Source organism: Chanodichthys erythropterus, chromosome 23 (assembly GCF_024489055.1).
Source record: "Chanodichthys erythropterus isolate Z2021 chromosome 23, ASM2448905v1, whole genome shotgun sequence".
Classification (NCBI taxonomy): Eukaryota; Metazoa; Chordata; class Actinopteri; order Cypriniformes; family Xenocyprididae; genus Chanodichthys; species Chanodichthys erythropterus.
In genome coordinates, this window is record NC_090243.1 from 29,434,785 (window position 1) to 29,456,363 (window position 21,579).

At 36.2% G+C, this 21,579-nt stretch overlaps 1 protein-coding gene across 2 annotated transcripts in view; it reads right to left on the minus strand.

Moving 5' to 3' along the window:
• The window catches only part of myo3a (myosin IIIA), a 99,860-nt gene that overhangs the window by 69,049 nt on the left and 9,232 nt on the right, over positions 1–21,579 (minus strand). For both annotated transcript variants that reach the window (XM_067377901.1, XM_067377900.1), the window contains exons 3-6: positions 10,792–10,896; positions 10,584–10,683; positions 2,334–2,410; positions 1,037–1,182 (exon numbers count right to left, since the gene is read on the minus strand). In XM_067377901.1, coding sequence (XP_067234002.1) covers positions 1,037–1,182; positions 2,334–2,410; positions 10,584–10,683; positions 10,792–10,896 — 428 coding nt within the window. The remainder of the gene's footprint in view (positions 1–1,036; positions 1,183–2,333; positions 2,411–10,583; positions 10,684–10,791; positions 10,897–21,579) is intronic.

Sequence of the window (21,579 nt, forward strand, 5' to 3'; positions counted from 1 at the left end):
TTGAACAGAAGTGTATATCCAAATATAAATATTCATTTCAAAATAAATCTTGAGTGAAATATTTTGAGAACATACAAATTTGAGATTATAATGGATGCGTTCCAGTTTTGTCACATTGCATTGCTCGTTCTCAGTCTGAATGGGTGGGGGTGTAAGGTTTGCTTTTTTCATATAAGAAGGAAAGACCCAACAAAGACAGCCTGCAGTGTGTACATGTGCAGTCAAAAACATTACCACACCGCTCTGTGATTATCCCCATCACCCCCACCACTGCTCTGACAGCACAGCGCTCAATGGATGGATGCTGTGTGTGTGTGCGTGTGTGATTTATGAGGAGACAAATTTGTATAATTACATGGGTACTACACTGGTATTACGACGTAAACATGAAATATGAGGACATTTCATGAGTCCTCATATTTAAAATACAGCTTTAAAAACATACTAAACAATGTTTTATTAAAAATGTAAAAATGCAGAATGTTTTCTGTGATGGGTAGGTTTAGGAGTAGGGGTAGTGTAAGGTGATAGAATGTACAGTTTATACAGTATAAAAACCATTACACCTATGGAATGTCCTCACTTTGATAGCAAAACAAACTTGTGTGTGTGTGTGTGTGTGTGTGTGTGTGTGTGTGTGTGTGTGTGTGTGTGTGTGTGTGTGTGTGTGTGTGTTAGAACACAAAAGTGCTGCACCATCAAGATGACACTAGTGATAACAGTTCTGAGCCAGAGAACAGTAAACAATCAGATTTCACCTTCAGACAATTGGACGCACGATGGAGAGAAAAATTGCTTGGTCTCTTTCTTGCATCCACAAAGATACATGTATTTCAAGAATCTGAGGTACATTAAAGCTGCTCTAACCTCAAAAAAGAATGAACATGTACTGGTTTCCGACAGCTCCAAGGCCCAAATATACAGCAGTGTCATCCATCTCTATGCTAAAATAACACTGGCACAAATGTGACCCCGTGCACTGTTTTGTATCCAAATATCAAAAAGTGTCATAAATGTACAAAAATGAGGGCGTCACCTTGGAATTTTGAAGAGAGCTCTCATTGGATGAAGTTCAGCGAGGGGCGGGTCTCCATCACCCAGCTCTATGGCCGTGATACCCAGAGACCAAACGTCACAGCGCTCGTCATACGTGGAGTCGAGCTGCTGCTCACACGCAATGACCTGGTCAAATATACAAACACATTCATTACTAAACTGCAAATATTTATAACGGACACTGACTGCTGACCACAGTAACCAGAGCACATTAATAAATGCTAACAAAATGGTGAAGTGCATATTTTTTCGTCATTTGTATATTAAAACGTCACTAGCGAGCCCAGAAATTACACAGTTCCGCTTTAACAATGTAAATGCTTATACGTACTTTATGTATTATAGTATTGGAATGTACAGTATTTAATTTATTCATATTTAAAAAAACAGAAATCGAAAAATATGTCAACAAAAGCTAGTTTGCATGTGTGGTGTTGGATAAAATTCAGAATTCAAGAATGGGATCCCACTTTCAATTCATCAGTTTTTTTGAAATGCAATTAGAATGACAAAAATAAGTTTTATTATTATTAAACTCAAAGACATTCTGGGACTAAACTGGCGCTTAAACTAAACTGGAGATGATAGACATAAAATGAATAAAGCAAAGTAAAAGAATGTTTTTTTCTGCATAAAATGACATTTGATGAAAAATTTATTTTAAGGTTAATACTACTAGTTACTATAGTGTTAAGGTTAGGATCAAGGTTTGGTTTAGAGGTAGTTTTATGTAATTATGCACAATTTATAGTCATTACAATAACTATATGTAACATGCATAACTAGGACTCTGTGAAATAAAGCGTTACCAAAATGGCTTATGTATCCATTAAGAGCATTAAGTTTACATCTCTTTATTGATCTATAATATTGCACAGTACACCAGAGAAAACAGAAAACCTGAGAATGGAATACAGGTGGTCTTACCTCAGAATTAGAAACAAAAATAATAGTGTGTTCAGAATTTAATCCATGTGATTAGTCCAGAGATGAACCCAGAATGTTCCCTGCAGATGTTTAGGAATCTAAAAGTGCACTAATGATAAATCTCTGTTTGTGTTTTGATTGTATTGACACCTAGGACAAATTGAGGCATGTAAGCCTCTACCCTCGAGTCATATGGAAATTTTGGCTTCAACACTCTAAACAACTTCAGAGCTGTAGTCCTTATTCCCTGTCTCATATGGAAATCTTATGGAAAAACTAAGCCAACAAAAACATTTGCAGTCCACAAAGTCACCCCCATGCTTTGCAAATGACTTGCCAATGTGTCTTACCTCAGGGGCCATCCAGAAGGGTGTTCCAACCGAAGTGTTCCTCCTTAGCCGGGTGTTTGTAAGCTGGGCAGATACTCCTGATGAGAGGAAGAAACACAAAAACAAAGTTTTATTTAAAACAAATTTTATGGATGACTGCTGGTTAAGGAAATCTTTGAAGTGTCTGCAAGTACCTATTATTGGACATAATGAACTGGCTTTTAGCCAAGTGGCAATGGAAACACAATTTGAATAGAGATCAAACAAGGTCACAAACAAAAACAAAAAATGTGTTGTCTTGGTTTGTGTTGATCATAGTAACCCAACACTAATCCTCAAGCCTCCAGACTCAAACAAAAGTCGTTATTTCACTGTAAGAGCAGCATGGACATTATGCTATAAGTTATATTTCCGAAAGACATAACAGAGAGTAAACCCTTCTGAAAAATCCAGCATTGCTGGTCACCAGCATAAGGTATGTTTTGCATGCTGGGATCAGCATGAAATCAACTGCAAATAAAATCACCACTCACCAGAGGATGATTAAACAACTCCAAAAACAGCATTACCATATTCACTTATTACAAACCAGTTTGGCTTTATTTCTTTCATATGATACATGGATAAAGGTTTTTGCCATTATGGTGATTAGTGTTCAGTTTAGTTGGGCATTTGATCATTGACTTTGGTTGAATTAATTCTCTTTCAGCAATTGTTAAAAGTGTTGCTATCACCATTTTCAACAATATATCATTCTCCTGACTACACTGGCTTACCTTTTACTATGGATACTTTTTGTAATCAGTAGCTGACAGTTGGATTTTGACATTATGTGACTTCCCAAATATGTATGAAAGTCTTTAAAAACATCAATTTTCAGTTTTGAACTTTCATTATCAAGTTGTTATTAACTGTCCCATTGAAAGAGCTCTTCTCATCTTCTCTTTTTTGTCTCACAAACTGCTTGTGATTATTCTTTTATTGGGCATTTTTCTTAGTTTTCATATCTCTAAAAGTTTTGTTATGCAATGTACACAAGCTCTTTTTAACTGATTTGTGTATGAATCTTTTAAAACAGGAAACTATTGCTTTGATGCTTTAAAATGTTTTACCAGTTCACCAGAAACATTGATTAATAATGTAATCATAACTAAAACAATTATAATTTTCAATTTACTTTCAGCAGAGTGAGCAAAATAAATTAGTTATAATCATCATTCAATAAATCATATGTTTTAACCTTATATTATTTTTCCTTTAAATCATGAATATGTTACATATAGAAATATGCAAGCAAAAATCAATGATTGTCCCCAAAGCACCGTTTGCATTCAGACAGCTGGCCTACTCATACTCAACCCTTCAAGACCATGGTGGTGAACCTGCTTCACCAGCTTCATTTTGCTTGAGAACAGCATGAATATACTGGTCCACCATCTAGATCAGCACTATACCAACATAAACCAGCCTGGACCAGCATGGAATCCAGCAGGGAAGGAAGACATAATTTACGTTTTCCTAGAACCTAAATAGAGTGGTGCAGGGATGACTTAAAAACCTGCAAGACTAATTCTCCACTGGCTCCCTCAAGATTTTCCTATGGGGTTTTATAATAGAGTTTTTCAATTTATGAGTAAAATAATGTCTGTGGTAAAAAACTTGACAATACTTGAACATTTTGCTCTACAACGTAAATTACACCCGAAAATAATTTTGCAGCAGTTATTTTCAATTTTAAAAAGCATATGTTTCTAATAAGTAACTGGTAACACTTTACTATAAGGTTCATTAGTTAAACATTGGTTAATGTATTAACTAACATAAACTAACCATGAGCTATACATTTGTTACTGTATTTACTGATCTTTGTTAATGTTAGTTAATGAAATTACAGTTCATTGTTAATGTTAGTTCACAGAGCATGAACTAATGTTAACAAGATTTTAATAATGTATTAGTAAATGTTGAAATTAACATCAACAAAGATATAATAAATGCTGTGTAAGTGCAGGTCATTATTAGTTCATGTTAAATAATGTAGTTAACTAATGAACCTTATTGTAAAGTGTTACCAAGTAACTAGATAAGGACGTTTGGAGTGTGAGTGTGCTATTTGCATTTTGAATTGTAATTAGTGTTTTCTATTTGCTTCTATGTAAGTAAATATAGTCAGCAACAGCTAAATGGCTAAAGTATAGCCTAAAACGAACCTAATCTAATGTAATGTTCTGAGCACAAACTTCAGTACATTTTCCCTGGGAATCAACCAATATTTTAATAATTGGATTTCTGCTGTGAAGAACCATGAACAGAACCACATTCAGTTATAATCTGTTAATAACAAAGAATCTGAAATGTCTAGATTAGACCAGATTAAACATTTTGTGCTGCTAAAATTAACTATGTACACATGAATCGTTTAGAATCTATTTTTAAAGGAATCTTTCTTCTATTTCTGATCAGATTATAGCTTTTGAATCACCAGAATTAAGTAAACAGCCCATTCTTGGCGGTATCAAAAAGGATTCGTTGCATTCATAAGACTCACAAATACATTAAATCCCCACTACACCAGAAACAAATAAAAAAACATGGCTTCACATATGCTGTGGGCTGTAAATGGACAGCAGAGAATAGATGTACTGAAGAACAACAGACAAAAACACACACACCCCACTAAACAGTCTCCTGCGGCTGTTCCCTTTCTGCTACATTAGATCTGCACGGGGCCCCGGGGCCGGTCTTAATAATCATCAGAGATAACACTGCCAATTAGAATATTCATGACAAAGCCACCAAAGCGCCCTCCTCCATCCATCCCCCTCCCCGTCCTCTCGCTCTTTTTGTCTAATAATGCAGCTTCTTTCGTTCAGATGAGTCAGTGTGTGGGCTTTATCTGCTCAGCATAGCGTGAGCCCCTTCACAGGGATAACGCATTAGCGCTGCGTGACTCTGAGCGTGCTCTGAGACGTGGGCATTTGGAACCCCTGCATACAGCCACAGTCCGACAGCCACCCACTCGCCGTGGCTCCATTTCTGACAGTGGGAGACAGATATCGCCCCCAGCACATCTCTGGCCAAGCACTCAACAAATGCATGAACAAATGATTTTACAATAGGTTTGGCATGAAGCATATGGGGTAAGGGGAGTTACTAAAGGCAGAACCTGATTTTGCTGAGTTCAGCATGTTCCTGGGTCAACATTTTTGTTGATCCTGGAACAACATTCAAATCAACCTCAAATCAGATTTGAGGGTGAAGTTTACAGATTATGTCAGGTTTAGGCTTAAAATCATGAATTGGTTCTTCTACATCAGTGTTATTCATCTATCATTTCCCTCTGATTTTTGGGATAACTTATGGGTAGGGTTAGGTTTAGGGGTAGGAATAGGGTTAAGACTAAATTTTCAGATTGGAATGTTGTTCCAGGATCAACAAAATATGTTGACCCAGGAACACATCTAACTCAGCAAAATCAGGATGTGCTTTACTAAAGATACACATTGAAAAAATAGCACTGCAAAGGAGTGGACAGGGTTATTTTTGCGGCTGAACTTGTTGCATATGCATTTGTAGGAGTTTCCCTTTCAGATGCAAAAATGATGGGAGTGTATTTAAATGAATTATGCAAGATGATTTAATAAGGTTTGCGCTAGTCAATTTAATGGTATTTGTGCCATTATTTACTGCCCAAAAAAGAATGTCTTAAACTAGAGACTAATTTGCTCTGCTCTTGGTAGATTGTATTAGTCATTATTGAACTGATCTGGCTGCATCTGTGTTCTTTAAAAGGTTAGTTTACCAAAAAAATGAAATTTCTGTCATTAATTACTCACCCTTGTGTCGTTACAAACCCATAAGAACTATGTTCATCTTCGGAAAACACAACTCAAGATATTTTTGGTGGAATCCGAAGTTTTTTTTTATCCCCTGTAGAAAGCAATATTCATTACCACATTCAAGGTCCAGAGAAGTAGTAAAGACATCATTAAAATAGTCAATGTGACTACAGTGGTTCAACTTTAATGTTATGAAGCGACGAGATGAGATTTATGTTCCAAAGATGAACGGAGGTCTTATGGGTTTGGAACGACATAGGTGTGAGTAATTAATGACCATTGCCAGTAAATCACCCTCAGAACTTCCCACTCCCATCGGCGCTGGATTGCGGTCTCACGCTAATTTGCCTTGTTTAGTAAATCTGACCCCATATATTGATTCTGTAAATATTAACTCACATTTTAACAAGGTTAAACAGATTATAGTCTATTATAACATGGATAGTTGCGATCCTGAATACTGATTGGCCAATATTGGGTTCCGAGTTCAAACAAGTGAGTTGAGCGCAAATGTTGAAAAAAAAAGGTGTATGATTTTTTAAAAATCATTTTCACTCAGAAATTGCTAGTAAATTTCACAAATAATTACAAAGAAACGGCAAGTGACATACTGAATTAATAAATTTTGCAGAAAAATACAAAGACTGAAATTTTCTTCTTAAACAAACTCCATTAATCTTGTGCACCACCTAGCTAGTCTGTTATAGATTTTACTGTGAAGAATTCATTCATGCATGTTTATTTTTCTGTTAAATGTTCTGACCTCGTAATGTTTAATCACAATGAACATAACTCGATCTTCCAGTGAAAACTAATTCCCTCTGTTAATACTCAACTTTTTCAATTATTTAGTCTACTTAAATGTAGGGTAGGCAATTTCAGAAAGGCTAGCAATAACAAGCTAGCTTTGACTACATAAGATCCCACCCTCCCTTTAGAGTGCTATCCAAAGCTACCCCTACTCCAAAACACATGAATGCACACAGCCAGAGCAGAGTCTGCTCAGTGTCATGACGCCGTTAAATTACCTCATATCTCGAAGCACATTACATTATAATAATAATAATAAATGCATACAATTTAGAGATCTCTGACTTGTACCACCTGTCTGCTGCAGATTCATTTCACAGTTGATAGTGTTGCCATAGAAAGGCATAATTCTGAGTATGCAAGTAAAACATCCAAGTAAAACATCACGGGTTGCCATCTCTTAATCACAGTTATTATGACATGGCGTGAAAGCAGCATAAGCTCTTTGTTTTGGTTTTGGAGGAACAGTGAAAGGTGTCTTCTGTTTGTCTGCGGCTCTCTGTGACTGTCTATCTACAACTCTGAATAGCCTCATGTAACGGGCTAATGATGTGTAATGTCTGTGCAAACAGAAATACAGGGCTCGTTCACACAAAAAATGTGTTCTGTGTAAACAGCCCCTATTGCATTTAGACCAAACATTTTTTTACATATTTAGACCACTTCTATTTTGATTGCTATCATGTTGTGAAGAAAGTTGCAACCAGTATAACAAAAAGTGTTTTAAACACTGCCTTAAACCAAGCCAGTTCTTACAATCAACAGCAAGCTCACATTCAGATGCACACCCTAATTTTTGTTTTTCTTTTTCAATAATTTGTATCACCTGGATGTTATTATGTGGAAGAAAAAAATGTGTTGCTACTTTCGTTTCTTTGTGATTTTAATAATTTTTTATCCCTCCTTTTCTGTAAAAAACAAACAAATAAGCAAAAAAACCTCAAATCTGGCTTACAGTGAGGCTCTTTCAATGTAAGTGAATGGGTACAATCTGTAAATGTTAAAACACTTACTGTTTCAATAGTATAGCCAGAAGAAACAAAACAATAGTGATTTTAGTGTGAAAAAAACAATCGCTTATTAATATTTTCTGTGTAATGTTACATATTACAAAAGAATGTGCTGTATTGTGTATACAGTCATAGTTGAAGTGGTTTGCACTGCATGTCGAGGCTATGTTTAACTGAAACTATATGACTTTTTTGCAACTGACTTTTTCACACATTGATAACATACGTACGTTTTTATGGTGCCAATATTTTTAGTACAAGAGAAAGACATTTTAAATGTTTATTTTGTCAACCTTTAAAAAGTACACTAACCTATATATGGCCTCAACCAAAAGCTAGAAAGTAAGCTTTTTCATGAGGCCTTTAAAGATTTAAAGACCTTTCAAAAACATCTCTTTGTGTCACGCACTAATGCCACATTACCATTTTGCATTATGTGGTTGCATTAACACTAATCAGCCACTCTGCATGCACTGCTTATGTAAATGTGCCATGTTAAATTATGAAACATGAAGCATTTACATAAATGTTTTTACATATACATTTGAAAACCATATATTTTGAAAGAAATAGCTTAAAGAGGATGTTTATGAGAATGTTTAGTCTATGCTGAAACTGTGAAGAATTTTTATACACAAAACTAGATACACAGAAATACATAGAAAAATAATATTTAAAAGTCAGTGTCAAATTAATTTCAATTTTGAGGCAAACATAAAATAAATAAATGACTCAGAATTAATGACCTTTAAGTGTGGAAAAAAACTCCATATGATCATGGCCGGACAGATGGAAGGACAGACAGACCGATAGATACCAATTCCCATACTATCAGTCCCATTTGAAATTAGAATTAGTGTTTCTCAAATCAGATGCTGAAATGAGTATCTCAAAAGCACCCGGATAGTTTAGATTTTTGGTGGAAATTTGAAGTGCAGATCCAGGCACACTCAGCTAACCCCATTAATGGATAATAATGCCCACAACCCATTGTATGTTGGAAGAGAATTCAATTAGGACCACTAACACACATAAAAAAGGGTTAAGAAATTACATCTCCGCATAAAAGACCCACCGATGGCAGATCAATACATTTCTCTCCAATCGGGGATTAAATGAAATTAAATGTGGAGGATGTTAACTAAGATAATCGTCAAGGTAGTTTAAATGGTGACAGGATGCATGTAAATTAGAAACAAAGTAATCTGTTAAAGATGCAATTATGAAGTATATAGCAAAAAGCAAAAAGTCCCAAGGCTTGCCTATATTCTTCTGCGACACACTCAGTAAGTATGTACCTTTTCTTTACAAAAACAGTTCATACTTTTAGGCTGTAGTATAAGTAGGTCAATTTTGACGCAGCAACTGGCTATATGCTGATGGATTTCTATTGGTCAAATTTCTGTGATGTCACTGAGGAGTTCAGTCTCTGTCCTTGACAAACTGTGACAGAAAGCTCATCCTGCTGACAGCAACTTTACTACAGCAGTTTTGAGTGCTTGCATGACTCATCACTCTATCACGCTCTCGTTTTTCCGTCTTTATGTCTCCAGAACACTCACTACACCTCTCCTCTCTCTTTCTATAAACCCATCCCCCAACACCTCCCTAAAAAAAGAGAAGGGTGTCCCGTTATCTCCCACATCCCTTGGATGCATTCGACTAATTATGGGCTTTATGTGCCTCTGCTCTGGGACTGATACTCGTTGGAGGGGGGCTTTGGGAGGGGTTGGGGGGCACTATCTCCTCTCAGGGGCTAAATGCGGCCCAGAGAATAACATAAGAAGAGATTACATTTAAAGTGGATTTTAGGCTGGAAATTAATAGTGAAGGGGGTGAAGGGAACGTGTGGAGCATAGCAAACATTAGTCAGTGCAACATCACAAAAGCCTACGATTGGCTGTTTATTCCCAGAAAAAGCATTTACTGGTTTTCTAAAGGTTTATAAGCTCTTGTGTATGGCTGTTCAGGCAGAGGCTCTTAAAAATGCTTCACTTACAGCCTCAATGATAAGGCCACACGTTTCCCCAAAGTAATGAAAAGAGGCATTCGGGAATTGTCTGTTTCACTATTGTATTTCTGCTTGGGATTCAAGAGCTGGTTTTATTTGGAACTAGTTTCATTTTTGAGAAAATCCAGAACAATCAATTGATTTTTATGTATTTTAAGCACCCTCAAACGAAAGCAAAATAACCCTCAATTGGAGAATGTCCTCCAAATAAAAACACCTCAACCTCAACCACCTTATTACGACCTATATTTATGTTTTAAGAAAGACTCATTTGGTAAAGAAAAGCAAGAAGCAAAATCATTAGTAACTGAAAGCAGACAATATCCTCTTTCCCAATGACATGACAACAGTCAGGGGCTTTAATGCAAGTGTTTTAGACATCCATCATCAGCGTACATGTAAATGCACTGCTTTTGATGAGAAGAAATAAGTGCTATTCAATTAGCATTGAACCACTCACATGTAATGGCTTTGACCCGAGTATAAAACATGGATGATCAAGCTATCGGTCTCTCACTTCCACACAAACACACACTCAATCATTCAGGCTTTCTCTTTCACAGCCAGCAGTCACTTCTCAATAAAAGAACAACTTCCTCACCAAAGTCAACCAGCTTGATTCCTCCTTCTGTGGTGAGCAGGATGTTGTTGCCCTTGACGTCTCGATGGATGGTCTTATTGATGTGTAAATGCTGGAGACCCTTCAGAGACACAAGCACATGTTACAGAGCCAAGCAGTGAAATGACTCACAGAAAAGGTGCATTTAAAAAAAAAATACAGAGGAATCAGGTTGGTTTTTCAGTTTTACCATGAGAGCTTCATGCAGGATAAAGGCTATGATGGGTTCCTCCATGCGGTCTCCTCTTTTCAGCATACCTTTAGCCAGATCTGTGACAGACCCTCCGTTACACAGCTGCAAAGAAATACTCTATTTAATTAAAAGAACACATTTTTATGCAAACATATACAGAGAAACCTGTTAAACATTGCAATATAGCCTGTTTCTTGTAAGCAAACAAACGCTTAATTCAGATTGGATGAGCCATATTATACAGAGTAACACTTAGTATATACAGGTATACCATATATTTGTATGGTAATACAACCTGTTTCAGAAAGCAAGTAAATAAATAAATCTTAAAAAGGTTAAAAACTTTCTAAAGAACACTTGCTTTTAAAAGGCCTCACATCACTTAAACAAATCAAACATTAGATATAAAAATTAATCCATTTCTGATTCTTCATGATTCGACACTAAAATACTGCTTATTCTTTCTTTTCATCAAGCAGATCAGTAGATCAAATGATAGGTTACTCATGCTGAAATTAACAGTAGGAAATAAAATAAGGTTGTAATAATGTTCAAAGAGGTCTTAAATAGTCCAGGGAAGCATGTTTAAAATGCCCGATTTCTATTGCTTTACAAAGTCTATTACATGATTTTTGTAGCAACAACACCCAGTAAAACTAACTAAGGGTTGATGCTGTGGTAATAATCAATGCTAGATGTTTGCCTTCAGTCAGAGGACATGGAGGTGAAAATTGTTCTTTTTTCCCAAGCAAGCTCTCTTGAAATTACATAAAATTGTCTAGCATGTTGCCAAGGCAACAACAATACCCGCTTATTTAGAGCCATTTAAATCGACCAAAGGCAAACACGGCTGTCTTGGACCGCTGCTATTGTAATGGGACAAAATGTTTGTTTGAATGCTCTGGCAGACTCTTAGACCCAAAGTCTATTCTCTTCTATTTTGATGAAAGAAATAAAAATACAGAGGCAGTGATGTACAACTTGTATATCAAGAAAAAACATGTCTAACCATTAAAGAAAAACAGCAAATTGGCCCTAACATTACTAATGCAACCAATTACAAATCCTTTGAAAACAATCTGCTTGATCCTGCCTTTCAGCAGAACACTGAACACTTCAAAGGGAACATCAATGACTCACATCACTTTATGTCCCGAGAGGGCATTTAAATTTTCAAATACATTTACTGCTATTTCCAAGATGCCTCCCAAGGAGTTCAGATGAGAGGGTGGACGGACTTGATTTCCCTGTTTGCATAAAGATGTTTATGCATAAAGCTCAAACATCTGCAGAACCGACAATTATGTAAAGCCAAATTGTGTAATTTCTGTGCCACTAGTGGCACCAAACAGAACTACAAAAATAACTGCATTTTGAAAATTTTCCTGAAAGTAAGTTGTTGGCTTGCCGCTGCTGGTGTTTTGAGTGGCTTTACACATTCCTATATGGATATAGGTCATTAGGTACTGACTCAAGTAAAAAGAGCGAAATCTCCATGATTTTACTGTCTGCCAGGAGAAAGCTGCATTCCATCCAATTTTTGTAATTAACACTCCAATGAGTTGGGAAATTTGAGTTATCATTCATGTATGTAGTACAAACCTGCAGGGACTTACTTGCCAAAATGTAATAGTTGGTGCCATTCACACAAAATGCATTTCAATGCATTTTGAATTTCATGTGAAATGAAAAGAGCAAGGTCTAGATACACGTTTAAAATAACATCAACAACAACAAAACATTTAACTTGAGCTCCATGTTTTAGAACGCTGTGTATTGCACAAGATGATGTAAAAGACAAGATGTGAGTGCAACGGTCAAATGGGCAAACTCTGTCCTGGAGGGCCACTGTCCTGCAGAGTTTCGCTCTAAACCTATGCAGTACAACAGGAAATGGCAACAAATCCCCAATGCTTGGTATATTCATTTATTTTGAACAGACAGTAGTGCAAATTACAGTTTGTTCCACCTAGTGGCATTTAGTCACCCCTGAAGTAGTTGGTATAGTGCAGCCTCCTTTAGTATATTAAGCACTAAGCACGAAACAAAATGCACTCTTGCATAAAAGTATTTCTTGTGTTACAAAAGTATGAAATAGAATAATGAAAAATAAAACTTGTGCAGAGATTAGTTTTTACACTCCTTTAGTGTTTTTCTGCTTACCTCCACTGATTGGCACATCTGGATGATGTCGTCTGATATGTGTTGGCATGCTGGTCATATTTCCACTCACATACCGTACAGGTCAATCATGTACATGTCATTTATATGTCCCACCCATTTGTAGGACATGCATATTTAATCAATGGACTGTAGTAGTGAGACTTCCAGGACATAAATCGGCATTTTGTGTCATTATAACAGCGGAAACAGCTTAAAATACTCCATTGTCCATACTCCAGTTTCAAATGATGTATAACATAATTCGAGTGTAAAGGGTCTACTTTTATTTGTGTATACTCACAATAAATACAAAACATTTTGCTTTTGTAAAATAAAGAAAACAATCACGCTGCTGCTTTCTGCCATCCCAGTTTCCTTTCCGTGAAATTAAAAGTCAAATTAAGAAGTTTATCAACTCCATATACGAGGATCTGGTCGACATAATGACCTGCGCCTCGGCCAATTTAAAATTAGACTGGTCAGTGGAGCGCCATGCCTGTACGTCTTCCTTCAGACAAATTAAGCTAATGACGTTATCTCTAGGCGCACTTATATTCTCTGCCAGCATGTCTGTGACATCACCTGTGGTAGCCAATCAAAACTGGTGTGCAACAGATACTGTCTCACGAGAAGTGTTCCCATAGCGTCAAATCCTTGATGCAGAGTCTCGTTCCCCTTCTCAGGGAACCATGCTTACAGCCATAACCTGAGACAATTGTAAAAATGGCAAGTTTATAATTGTTTTTATACAACAGTTCAATAAACAAATATAATAATGTTACTTACATTTTAGACACATTATTGACAGCTAAGTTATCTGTCAATAATAATCAGTTCTGCATGTCCATGCAACTCACAATAGTGGAGTATCAGCAAAGAATAAATCAGTTTTTTTGAACAAATTGGCTGAGTGATTCAATGACTCATTCAATAAGACATTTGTTGCCACCTACTGGCATAATGCTAATCGTTATGATGAAACCTCAAGAAAGAGTCACTGGAAACCAGCACTACTAAATGCAACTACTGACAATGCAGTGATCAGCTTGAGGACATTGTGAAATCTGTATGGAGATACCACCCTCAAGTTAAATTCCTGATTGCATGGATTCCTATTGAAATTACTTGCTTTCATGCTTGTGAAAATTAGCAGAAAAACAGTAAATGTTACCTTAATAAACCTTAATACCTTAATGCACCTTAATAAACTCTTTTACCCTCTACGATAAATTTAAGAACACTACTAAACTCTGTTTCCTGTCTTTTTTTCTTTCATAACCGCTCTTAAAAAGGGCAGCCCAGCATTCAGTTTAACTTGTTCTGGACGTCCAAGCTTGATAAGTAGTGGGCTGAAAGGGGCATTTGTCATTGGTTTGAGCATTAAAGGTGAAATGTGGACACTTGAATAACAAGGTATGTTAGCGGATGTGAAGTGGAAAATTCCCACAGCTTCAGGGCCCATTTTTATTTTTCATTATTACTGTACCACAGGGGACTATGGCATTGTAGCACACCTTCATGTTTCACTACCATTTATCAAAGTTAATTGAGCTAACTGCAGGAAGCGGCCCATTTCATTTATAGCTACAGTAAACGCTTCAGTGTCAAGCACAGCTGGCAAACGTGCTTCATTTGAGTTTCTGATACATTGACTGAAGGTAATTGGTAGTCAGATTGTTCAATACATGGAACCCTTAAAGGATCTTTAAAGTCAATGTGGAATGAAAATTGACATTTACTTAAATTTGAATACACACTCCTAGTCTTATTTCTGCTATTCTGACCAGAAAATAAATCCCAATGTATTACACACAAATCAATAATTCACAATATTCATAACTGCAGAAGAAACAGCACTGAAATCCCAGACATAAATCAACCAAAGTTCTTCTGAATCTCAATTCCTACTGTTAAACTTGTACAGTAATTCTGTCAGAGTGCCATGAAGACTAAAGAGCAAAGCTGACCTCATTGCGTCACAGCCACATCAGCCCAAGATCATCTGCCATCATTAAATTTCACTCTGACACAGAAAGACAGAGAGTGAGACATTTATCTGACAAAGAGCAACTTGAATGTTTTACTAAACACTTCCTTCAAGTACTGAAACATTAACGTCCAGGTTTCAGGTTTAGGTTCAGGCTTATTCTGTAAAGACTGGAGCTGTTGAGCTCCAAAACATGACCAAAAAAGCTTTCTTAAAGGTTCAGAATTTTGGATGTCTCCAGCAATAGACTTACATGCATCAAAGGTCAAAAACACTTTAATTTTCTCATAATATACATAGCGCACCACATAATTTCTCATAGAGTCTGAAAACGGCTCTCTAAATCCCCCCTTTCCGCAAGCTTACTCTGCTATGATTGGTCAGACGACCCAGTCTGTTGTGACTGGTCTACAGCTTACAGTGCGTGTCGGAAAAGTAACGGCCATTTCCATATCAGAATTTCAGCTCCAGAGGCTTTCTCAGTGCTTGTATACAGTTTTTATTGTTGTTGTATCAATTCCAGCACGAGTCCTCATTCTTTGGAAATGCATGAAAAGCGGATTTGCAACACTCCAAACTGCTTTGTAACAGATCAGGGTGTTTTCTCTGTTAATTGTAATTCTCTTTCTAATCTCTAGGTGTCAGACTCCTCAGGTAAAGAGAGTAGGACCCCTAATGATTAGGAAGAGAATTACAAGTAACAAAGAAAACAGCCTGGGGTGCGTTTCCCAAAGCGAACTATGGTCGCAAGTTCCGTCGTTACCAATAGAGTTCAATGGGACTTACGACCATGGTTCACCAACGATGCTTTCAGGAAACTCACCCCAGATCTGTTACAGCGTTACATTGTTACCTAGGTATGTGATAGAAAGTGCGACTGGATGTGCTGTTTCAGTTCACAATCGATTCTTTCTTTTAGTAGACAATAACATTATTTGTCGTACACTTTGATCTTTAAAATTTTGCAGACCTTTTACATTCACAAACAGCTGTATTACACTCTACATTAAAGTTAATATTCGAAAAAGCATATAGAGGAACTTTAAAGGGTTAGTTCACCAAAAAATTTAAATTCTGTCATTCATTACTCACCCTCATGTCGTACTTTCGTACATTCGTACCTTCGTTCATCTTCGGAACACAAATTAAGATATTTTTAATAAAATCCGATGGCTCAGTGAGGCCTGCATTGACAGCAAGAGAATTAATTCTTAAAAAAGTTCATGTGACTACAGTGGTTCAACCTTAATGTTATGAAGCGACGAGAATACTTATTGTGCGCCAAAAAAAACAAACATAATAACGACTTTATTCAACAATATCTAGTGATGGGTGATTTCAAAACACTGCTTCATGAAGCTTTGAAGCTTTATGAATCGTTTGTTTCAAATCAGTGGTTCGGAGCGCGTATCAAACTGCCAAAGTCACATGATTTCAGTAAACAAGGCTTCATTACGTCATAAGTGTTTCGGAATTTTAATGGTTCACCACTGGGGGGCGTGACTTTGGCATTTTGATACACGCTCTGAACCACTGATTCAAAACAAAAGATTTGTAAAGCTTCAAAGCTTCATGAATCACTGTTATGAAATCGCCCATCACTAGATATTGTTGAATAAAGTCATTATTTATTTATTTTTTTTTTTTGGTGCACAAAATGTTTTCTTGTCACTTCATAACATTAAGGTTGAACCACTGTAGTCACATGAACTGTTTTAAATATGTCTTTAGTAGCTTTCTGGGCACTGAAAGTGTTAATTGTCTTGCTGGCAATGCAGGCCTCACTGAGCCATTGGATTTTATCAAAAATATCTTAATTTGTGTTCCGAAGGTCTTATGGGTGTGGAACGACACGAGGGTGAGTAATAAATGACAGAATTTTCATTTTTGTGTGAACTAACCTTTTAAAATATTATTGTGTTTTTGTGAAGAATCATCTGAATGGTGTACACTAATAGGAGATGAAGACTTTATTCATAATAGATTTCAATAAAAATTGTTTTAGTCATGTATATTTTTCACCATCTTTAAATCACAAGTCTGGACATGTTTCACTAAACATCAGAAAGAATCCTCACTGATTGCCGCATCCGTAGATATGCTAGTAGCGTAGTGTTGTTTGCTGATGCAAATAGTGAAATAATTATTGTGCTTTACCTGTTATCAGTATCAAACTGAAGAAGCAGAAAAGACCCACAAAGACAAAAAAAAAATGAGACTGTAGATTGGTAAGGCATAAACAAGGTGGAAAGATTGTAGTAGGTAGGTAGGGTAGGAAATTAATTATTGTGTATACAGATATCTAAAACTCACTATTGTAATTTACATAAAACTAATACATAGTCATCCCTGACCACATTGATAAATGGGAGTGATGCTTCTTACTTCTTTGTTTCTTTGATTTTACAACAACAAAAAAGTTATATTTTTGGCATTTTTTGGCCTTTCACATCAAAAGTGAAATAAATAAACCATGGGCTGATGGAAATGCAAATTCATGCCTGTATAGCAGCGCAAACAAACAAGCCTTTCAGCTGTGCTACAGAACGTAGGAGATGAAGTAAATGCATGCTCACATTTAGTCAAGAACTAGTCTTAGAGTAACCATCATGTTTACACAGCACACACAACACCTCTGCACTTAATCCCAATTTCTCTCAATATGGGGACAGGAGCGCTGTCAGTCAATAAATGGGAAAACAAAGTAACTTGTGTTACATATTTGAAAAAGTAACTCAGATATTTTGTTGTAAATTTAAAAGTAATGCGTTACTTTATTAGTTACTTGAAAAAAGTAATCTGATTATGTAACTTTATTAAAAGTAACTGTTACTTTTAATGCGTTACCAACAACATTGGCCATATGATAGTTTCATATGATGCATATGCTTCAATTTTGGTCCATTCTATGCATAAAAATATGGCTTCAGAAGACTAGTGCCCGGTTGCATAAAGCACCTTAAGTTTTCCCTTAAGTATGATACTTAAGGTGTGATTTCCACTTAACTAAGGGAATGACTTTAGGGTGTTGCACATAATCCCTTAAACTATTCTCTTAGGTAAGGGAACCATTAAGTGTTTCACGACAGCAACCCAGGTTTTGCCGTTATAAAATTCTACTGTTGCCATGGACACGTTATTTGTTAATACAGATCGCGACACGTTTTCACAGAAAACAACATAAGATGGATAAGGAAAACAAAAAAAAAAAAACAAATATGGAAAAGAGAAAGTCAAATTGATAGCTTACTCAAAATGGCCATTCATTGAAAGACATCCATATGAATAAGGCTGTTTCGGAAGCTCGAAAGTGTGCGCAAGCACAAGAATCAATGAGGTTTGTTTTTGCGCCTGATGTGCACACGTTTGCACTTCTGTTGACCATATGTGCTACATATGTAATTGTAGCACATATATCAATGTTTATGTGAATAAATGCCTAAATTACAATTTGTTTATCATATAAAGCGGTCAATCGTGTTTCGTTAGAAGACTTGGACTGAACCAAGTTACACTCCGTGTAACACTTAAAGGATTAGTTCTCTTTCAAATAAAATGTTCCTGATAATTTACTCACCCCCATGTGAGAACTGGCATTGCGTTCGTTCCGTAGGTAGAATAGGGAAGGCGTAGGACATACAGCGTAAGCTTTTTGAAGAATACCAAAGTGCGGTTTTGGCAGAAGCATGTGTAAGGCGAACATTTGTTTATATAAAGCATATACATTTACATTTTTTTTTTTTTCCGAAAATGACAGATCGTTTCGCTAGATAAGACCCTTATTCCTCGTCTGGTATCGTTTAAAGCCCTTTGAAGCTGCATTGAAACTATAATTTGACCTTCAACCATTTGGAGTCCACTGAAGTCCACTATAAGGAGAATAATCCTGGAATGTTTTCATCAAAAACCTTAATTTCTTTTCGACTGAGGAAAGAAAGACATGAACATCTTGGATGACATGGGGGTGAGTAAATTATCAGGATTTTTTTTTTTAAAGTGAACTAATCCTTTAAGGTAAAGTTTTTCAAACCTTATGTTATACTTAGGGAAATAACAGTTAAGTGGCTTTATGCAACGCTTATCGTTTTTTAAGGGATTACTTAAGTGAAAAATATACACTTAAGGAAAATTCTTAGGGTTCACGTTTCACCTTAAGTAATACTTAACGGTTATTTTCTGCAACACCCTTAAGTTTAAGGGAAATATAAGGGCGAACCTAAGGGAAAATTACACTTAAGGTACTTTATGCAACTGGGCCTAAGAATTTAGCACATGAGTTTTATGGAATGTATCACTTTCATTGTATGTTAAAGAGGAGCATGAACACTCTGCTAAACATCACATTTTGCGCTCCACAGAAGAAAGTCATAAGGGTTTAGAATGACATGACAAAATCATCAGTCAATCATCATTTTTTAAATTTCTTGCTCATATTATTTTATTTTTAGACCATATCACTCTGGATTACCTCAGGCTGTGGAAGACATGCTATTAATATCATCAACTGATGAATCATCAACATAATTCCTTACATACGGATGAAAAGACTCAAGACTAATTCTGCCATCCTTCCTCAACTCCCACTGCCAGCATGGCTAATGCCTTTCAAAGTCTTAACATAGGCTTTAAAAAAACCAAGCTAAACCTTTGATTCATGGATATCCACTGCTAAGTTCTCATGACAGTTTACTAGTTACTTTCTATTAACATACCTGGATCTTCTGACCTTAAATATTTGATTTTGGAACTGCATTTTTTTGTTAAGTGCAGCAGACGATCAAATCAGAGGCTTTCTTTGAGCTAGTGTGTGTGGCCCTCAGCTTTCAAGAAAAAAACACCTCTTTTGTCTGGGCGACCTTATCATTTACACTCAAATAATGAGCAAGGTGTCCGTTTTCTCTCAACGTTTAATGAAAAAGCCCTGACAAACAATGCCATTTTAAACCTCATTGTGAATTAATGATGGGCACAAGCTAGTCACATCAGACATGGTACGAAAAGGGCTTTGTTTCAAAGGGTGCGCCAAAGAACCAGCCATTCAATACAAGAAACAAGGCCAAAAACCACAGCCACCACTTTGACTATATTAAGGGGAATGAGTGAAATTAAACAGCATTGCGCCATTTGATCTGTTGTTTTAAGCACAGTGTCTTAAGTTGAATATAATTACATATATAATGACATTGGCAATTCCAGTCTGAAACAATGTGTTGACAACTTGAAAGAAATCTTCAAATTTATGTTAAGTATTTTATTAAAACACTGGAGGTAAGCCATATCTAGAGACCACAATATTATAGACACAGCATTTCAACAGGGTAAATATACTCAGAACATTGCATAACAACACCCTGGCAACAACCCACAACACCTTAGCATTGTGTCAGAGAGTAAAGAATGTATAAATGTGAGTTTGTCTGGATAATGAGACATAGTAATAGATATGTGCTGTCCATCACTGAGCTGGATTTAAAGTTCCTGTGAAATTACCATTTCATAAATAAACCCTCATAAAAGTGGGTTGCTTTCACTGAAAATTACAGAAAGGGCAAACACACATATGAACAATTCACCTTATATCCAAATTAAACCCACATACAAACAATCTTTACTCTCTGACACAATGCTAAGGTGTTGTGGGTCATTGCCAGGGTGTTGTTATGCAATGTTCTGATTATTTTTACCCTGTTGAAATACTGTGTCTACGATATTCTGGTTTCTAGATATCGTTCTAGAGTCTTCAGTGTCACATGATCCTTCAGAAATCATTCTAATATGCTGATTTGATGCTCAGGAAACATTTTTTATCATTATCAATGTTGAAAATTGTTGAAATACTGCCAATGATCAGGGCCGATTATATCCTGTCAATCAAAAGACGTGTTCAGACTGCAACTCATACATACTGCTGTGCGTGAAGAAAATCACTCTTTTTTAATGCATTAACAGTTTAAAAATAGTGACGTTAATGCAGGATCTCTTTGACCCTATAATAAATCACCTGTAGTTCAAGCCAGGGTTGCCAGGTCTGTGTTTTTTTCCTACATCAAATATTCAAACTTTGTGCTTTGTTAGTTCTGATAATAATAAAAGTTTCAGTTTTCAAATTCTGTCCATTTTATCATGAAATTCAATCAATAAATGGTGTTTTGGCGCTCTTAAACGTGACATGTCAGATTGTAATAATATGCCTCAGTTCAGGCGTCAGCTCGGAGCGCGAGTCTTTTCTTCCTCTTCAATACAAGTTATATCTCGAAAAACATGCACGAACATCAAAGGTATGTTGAAAGATACAGTAGAGCTTACCGGAATGTATCATGTCTCATATAATCACTTTACTTGTGTTTCAAAGACGTCAATAAAACAGCTTGTGAAAAATATGTCACATCATGTCACATTTACCTCAGGAATGTTTTCCAATGTTCACAGTCCCTTAGCTATTTATACTATACTATATAAATACTAGAGAGGAGCTTATTTACTGTTAATTATAGGTTTGGGTAAATTTGCCATGAAGACAACAAGCCGGTATCAGCAGAGAAATTTAATATCTCTACGGATTAGGCTTTGTAGGCATTTAAGGCTATGCACTATGATTTATATGGTTGATTAATAATTGTGCGATTAGTCGACTG